The 6800-nt window shown below is 29.0% G+C and overlaps 1 protein-coding gene across 3 annotated transcripts in view; it reads left to right on the plus strand.

The window, feature by feature from the left end:
* Nucleotides 1–6800, plus strand: part of LOC123005483 (cell adhesion molecule 3) — a 198062-nt gene that overhangs the window by 185332 nt on the left and 5930 nt on the right. For all 3 annotated transcript variants that reach the window (XM_044399267.1, XM_044399264.1, XM_044399266.1), the window contains exon 5: nt 4753–5151. In XM_044399267.1, the coding sequence (XP_044255202.1) occupies nt 4753–5151 (399 nt within the window). The remainder of the gene's footprint in view (nt 1–4752; nt 5152–6800) is intronic.

Below are 6800 nucleotides of genomic sequence, written 5' to 3' on the forward strand. Positions count from 1 at the left end.
GGAAGATTTTGAAGTTTTGAATCAATAAAGTAGAGTTTGTTAAATTTATTATTTACAAATTTTAACGGGAAAAAATGTTGAGTTGTGCTGGAAATACGTTACAGCAGCTTTATATAGAAATAATTTATTTCAGTCAACTATAAAACGTTGAATTTTATATATGCCAAGACCTCATGCGACATCTCTGCTATTATTATGTTCGTCCCAATGCGTTTCGAAGGCAGAACTAAAAATACTTTGCGAAATATTTATGTAGAAATGCCACAAATGGTAAAAAAAACTTTCCATTTCAACATAATTGATGAAAGCATCTTATTGATTTGATAACATGGACTGACGTTCAAACCTACCTTTAATAAACATCTAAAAGGGGACAAAGAATGGATGAATACGTGTCACCAGCGACATTTTAATATCTAATATCAAACCGCTTTTATTAAAAATAAATTAACTGCAAACGACGGAAACAATATGAATAAATTTCGTAAAACATTTGACAGGTATTGTCAACGTTTTGGATTGTTATGGAGTTTCAAGAAGAACAATTGGATTTTTGGAAATGCAACTTGTGTTAAATTGACTCTTTTTATATACAGGAAACAACAAGAATCGAGCATTTTTTGCTTAAACTGTTTACTTTTTACTGCAAAGTTCTAAAAAATGCAATTGCTGTTTAAGAATATAATTTTTGGTGAACAACTATGAAAACTTGTTTTGACAAGTAATATAATTAAAAAGTTATATGAATTAGGTTGTGAAAAAAAATCTGGAAACAAGTAATTTAACCAAAAATCGCTTTTCCAGACTTTATTTTTCAGTGTTCATACACCACGTCACCTCTAGATAACAAAACTAAAAAAATGTGTCTGAAAGCTAGTTTTTCCAAAGTCCGAAAGTAACATTTTATGAAACAGTCGAGTTTTGTAAAATTTTACTTGTAAAATATTAGTTAAGTTGACTCGTTTTGATATACAGAGTAAATAAAAAAGCATGGATATTATGAAAGAATTAATTAATAAACAATAAAGTGGAAATTTTTAGATTTTTTGGTTCTACAATTTTATTTAATGTAAACACTGAAAACTTAAATTTATGACAGATTTTTGTAATAAACAGAGTGTACAGAACTCAAAAACACAAATATTTTTTTCAGGAGTGATCTTTATCTGAAAGCAAACAAGTTACTGAAAAACGCTTGCTAGTTTCATGTGTCAGAATTTTTTTTTCTGTGTTTTTGTGCAAATGCATTTTGCGTCTAGATAAGAAAGCTGATTTTTTTTCTAGTGATTTATATTCAAAACATCAAAATTTTATTTTTAGTGTTTGTACGAAAATCGATTTTGCCTCTAAACAACGAAGCTAATTTTTTTTTCAAAAATGATTGTTTTCTGAAAGCAAACAGTGTAACTGAAAAAATGCATGCCAGGTTTGTTTGAGCGCTTAATTTAGTTATTAAAATACTGGCTTTAAAGCTCATTTTTTTTCAGAAGTGATTTATATCTAAAAGCAAACAATTTAATTAAAAATCGCTTGCCAGGTTCATGTATCAAGATTTTCTTTATTCTGTGTTTACAAAAATCCATTTCGCTTCTAGATAAGAATGCTGCATTTTTTTCAGAAATGAAACGCTTTATGTGTCAAAATTTTGTTTTTATATACAGAGTAAATAGAAAAACATGGACTTTATGAGAAAATTAATTAATCAACGATAAAGTACTATAAAAATGCAAATGCTGTTTAAGAATGAAATTGTTGGTTTTTTTTGGTTCTACAAAGTTTATTTTTTTTTTAAGTGATAAGCATTGAAAATTTAAATTTTTGACAGAGTGTACAGAACTCAAAGACAAACATTTTTTTCAGGAGTGATCTTTATCTGAAAACAAACAATTTACTGAAATACCCTTGCTAGTTTTATGTGTCAGAATGTTGTTTTTTCTGTGTGTTTAGCCAAATACATTTCGCTTCTAGACAAAAAGATTTTCTTTTCAGAAATGCTTTATGTCTGAAAGCAAACAGTTTAACAGAAATACGCTCCAAATGTCAAAATTTAATTTTTTCTTTGTTTATACGAAAATCCATTTCGTCTCTAGATAAGAAAGCTAATTTTTTTTCTGAAAACAGTTTAACTGAAAAACGTTTCATGTGTTAAAATTTTGTTCCGATATACAGAGTAAATAAAAAGGTATGTTTTTTTTATAAAAGAATTAATAATTAATCTAATAAAGTACTACAAAAAGGACAATGCTGTTTAGGAATTAAATTTTAGTGTTTTTTTTTTTGGTTTTAAGTTCTACAAGATTTATTAATTTTTTAAATGGTAAACACTAAAAATTTTTGGCACACCGTGTACAAAACTCAAGAAACTCAACTCAAGAAATGATTTTTTCTGAAAGGAAACAGTTTATCTGAAAAACACCTATTAGTTTATTGTTTCAGAATTTTATTTTTTCTGTGTTTTTACGCAAATATTTTGCTACTAGATAAAAAAACTGATTTTTTTTTCCAGAAATTGCTTTTGGTGAAAGCACAGTTTAATTGAAAAACGCTTGCCAGCTTTATGTATCAAAATTTTATTTTTTCTGTGTATGTACGTAAATTTATTTCGTTTCTAGAAAAGTAAACTGATTTCTTTTCACAAATGATCTTTTTCTGAAAGCAAATAGCTTAACTGAAAAACGTTTACTAATTTAATGATTCAGAATTTTCTTTTGTCTGTTGTTTGTACGCAAATACATTTCCCTTCGAGATAAGAAAGCTGATTTTTTTCCAGAAATGATTTTTTTTCTGAAGCAGTTTAACTGAAAAACGCCTACTAGTTTATTGTTTCAGAATTTTGTCTTTTCTGTGTTTTTACGCAAATATTTTGTTTCTAGATAAGAAAGCTGATTTTTTTTTAAACGACTTTTTCTGAGAGCACAGTTTAACCGAAAAACCCTTGCCAGCTTCATGCGTCAAAATTTTTTTTTGTGTATGTACGTAAATTCATTCGTTTCTAGAAAAGTAAACTGATTTTTTTTCTGAAACCAAACAGTTTAACTGGAAAACGCTTACTAGTTTAATGTTTCAGAATTTAGTTTTTTCTGTTGTTTTTATGCAAATACATTTGGCTTCTAGATAAAAAACTGAATTTTTTTCAGAAATGTTTTTTTTCTGAAAGGGGAAACAGTTTAACTGAAAAACGCCTAATTAGTTTATTGTTTCAGAATTTCATTTTTTCTGTGTTTTTACGCACAGCTTAACTGAAAAACGTTTACTAATTTAATGATTCAGAATTTTGTTTTGTCTGTTGTTTTTACGCAAATACATTTCGCTTCTAGATAAGAAAGTTGATTTTTTTCCAGAAATGATTTTTTTTCTGAAAGGAAACAGTTTAACTGAAAAACGCCTACTAGTTTATTGTTTCAGAATTTTGTCTTTTCTGTGTTTTTATGCAAATACATTTGGCTTCTAGATAAAAAACTGAATTTTTTTCAGAAATGTTTTTTTTCTGAAAGGGGAAACAGTTTAACTGAAAAACGCCTAATTAGTTTATTGTTTCAGAATTTCATTTTTTCTGTGTTTTTACGCACAGCTTAACTGAAAAACGTTTACTAATTTAATGATTCAGAATTTTGTTTTGTCTGTTGTTTTTACGCAAATACATTTCGCTTCTAGATAAAAAAAACTGAATTTTTTTCAGAAATGTTTTTTTTCTGAAAGGGGAAACAGTTTAACTGAAAAACGCCTAATTAGTTTATTGTTTCAGAATTTCATTTTTTCTGTGTTTTTTACGCACAGCTTAACTGAAAAACGTTTACTAATTTAATGATTCAGAATTTTGTTTTGTCTGTTGTTTTTACGCAAATACATTTCGCTTCTAGATAAGAAAGTTGATTTTTTTCCAGAAATGATTTTTTTTCTGAAAGGAAACAGTTTAACTGAAAAACGCCTATTAGTTTATTGTTTCAGAATTTTATTTTTTCTATGTTTTTACGCAAATATTTTTCTTCTAGATAAAAAAACTGATTTTTTTTTCAGAAATGATTTTTTTTCTGTAAGGAAACAGTTTAACTGAAAAACGCCTACTAGTTTATTGTTTCAGAATTTTGTCTTTTTATTGTGTTTTTACGCAAATATTTTGTTTCTAGATAAGAAAACTGATTTTTTTTTAAATGATTTTTTCTGAGGGCACAGTTTAACTGAAAAACGCTTGCCAGCTTCATGCGTCAATTTTTTTTTTGTGTATGTATGTAAATTCATTCGTTTCTAGAAAAGTAAACTGATTTTTTTTCAGGAATGATTTTTTTTCTGAATCCAAACAGTTTAGCTGGAAAACCCTTACTAGTTTAATGTTTCAGAATTTAGTTTTTTCTGTTGTTTTTATGCAAATACATTTGGCTTCTAGATAAAAAAAAACTGAATTTTTTTCAGAAATGATTTTTTTCTGAAAAGAAACAAATTAACTGAAAAACGCCTATTAGTTTATTGTTTTAGAATTTTATTTTTTCTGTGTTTTTACGCAAATATTTTGGTTCTAGATAAAAAAGCTGATTTTTTTAGAAGTGACTTTTCTGACAGCACAGTCACAGAAAAACGCTTACTAGATTCATGTGTCAAATTTATTTTTTTCTGTGTTTGTCGCAAATTCATTGCTTGTAGATAAGAAAGCCGAAGAAAAGTGTACGAGAGCCGAGTAAATAAAAGTCCGAACGCTTGTAAAATTTTATGGAAACAGTCGGGTTTTGTGTGTCATTAAGGCGTTTTTGTTCGCAGCATTACCGGAAGAGGGCCCTCGAATATCAGGTGGCCGTCCCCGCTATCAAGTCGGTGATACAGTTCGAGTGAATTGCACGTCGGGTCGGTCGAAACCCGCCGCCAATTTGAAATGGATGATCAACGGCGAGCCAGCAGATCCGAAATTCCTCATTCCTCACAATAAGATCATCACTGGTCGAGAAGGACTCGAGACTACGGTTCTAGGACTGCAGTTTGTCGTGCGTCATAAGCACTTCAAACGGGGAGATATGAAGCTCAAATGCGTCGCTTCGATCGAAAGCGTTTATTCGCGGAGTAACGAAGAGAGTGTTGAAGGAGAACGGCCTCAAAGGGCCTCGGTTTTGGAAAGTCGGGGCACGGTGGCGCCCGCGGGGTCCAGGGCCGACAGGGTGCAAGGTATGTTACCCTTTTTTCACTTTCCCCAAGCTCACATTGGGTAAACGTCTCTTCATTTAGAGAATGCAAGTTTAACTTACCCAACAGAATACACTAATTTGATGTTAAAGGTTACTATGGCTCCGGGAGGTAATCTTACTTACACTCCCTGGAGCAAATTACTAATTCCTCAAGTTTACTAAAAGCTCATTAATCAGATTAGGGTTTTTAGCACTTTGCTAATCCGTTATTTGATAAGCAACGTAAAATTTCTGTTTCAAATTAATCAATTTTTTATGCTTAGTTTTTTTAGCTTTAATACTAGTAGTTACAAATAATTGAGAAATGAACGAGTTTCCACAAATGACTTATGAAACAAGTTTTTTATGCATAAAAGTCGATTTTTCAAAATTTTGCCCTAATAAGGTGGTGCTTGGTAATAATTAATAAACGTCACAAAGTTTCAAAAATTCGATATTCGATGTGTCCAAGTATCGAGTATTTTTCAAAATTTTGTTGAATTAACAATGGAACTGCAAATATTTCATGCACACTACCTGAAATAAGAGAAATCACTCAAAACGCCACTGAAAATTTACTAAATTGTACTAGTCTATTTCAGCACACGATTTGGTGTTGAAATGGCTCATTTAAGCATCGTATCGAAATAAGCTTTCTTTCAGACGCAAAATAGCAAATTTTTTTTATAAACGCTATTTCGAAAGTAAGTAGAACTGTCGGCAACATTGTGCAAAAAATTTTGTCGAAAATGAGGGTTATATTAGAAAAAATATTATAAAAATTACAATTTTCGTTTTAAATATAGATCCTTCTACGACAGCTAATTTTAAATACGCTGCAATTTTATTTCAAGCTTTTCATATTTTAAAAATGTTTGCTGCAGACATCTTGAACCCTCCTCTAGAAGTTACTTCTCTAACGTAAACAATACCCTTTTGTGTTTTAGTTTAAATTGTCACTGACTTTTGACTTTTTAGTAACAAAAGAACGAAAATAAGCGCTAAAATAAGCACATTTAAGCAAAATGTGCATAAAAAGCACAAAAACTAAAAATATGTCTTAAAATATACTCATAATTTTCTTTCAAGAAAACTTCAATGCTGTAAAAAACTTAAAAATAATCCATACATTGCAAAACGTAAACAACCGATTTTTTGCCTTTATTTGTAATTTTCAAGCTAGCTTAGTACTCTAACTAAAAAGAATTCTAACTTCTTTAATCGTTGTTTAATCGTTTTTAATGTTTCTGTAAATCATTCTAAATTCCAAAAAGAATTTTATGTAACGTAAATTTAGAAAAATTCCAGTAATTTTATTAATTACAGAAAATTTCCACCGAAATTCCAGTTTTCAGGTTAATTTCTATAATTCCAAATTAATTTTTTTAATTGCAACTTAATTTTCATAATTCCAAATTAACTCCAACAGTTTTAAGAAATCCAACGTAATTTTCAAAAGTACTTGTTTCCGATAATTTCAAAAAGAATTTTATGTAATGTAGTTTAGAAAAATTTCAGTAATAGTATTAATTTCAAAAAATTTCCACCAAAATTACAGTTTCTAGGTTAATTTCTATAATTTCAAATTAATTTCTTTAATTCCAACTTAATTTTTCTAATTCCAAATTAATTCCGACAGTTCTAAGAAAT

The sequence above is a fragment of the Tribolium madens genome, unplaced genomic scaffold, assembly GCF_015345945.1.
Source record: "Tribolium madens isolate multiple individuals breed KSU strain unplaced genomic scaffold, Tmad_KSU_1.1 Scaffold_20;HRSCAF=117;Tcas5.2_LG4, whole genome shotgun sequence".
Lineage (NCBI taxonomy): Eukaryota > Metazoa > Arthropoda > Insecta > Coleoptera > Tenebrionidae > Tribolium > Tribolium madens.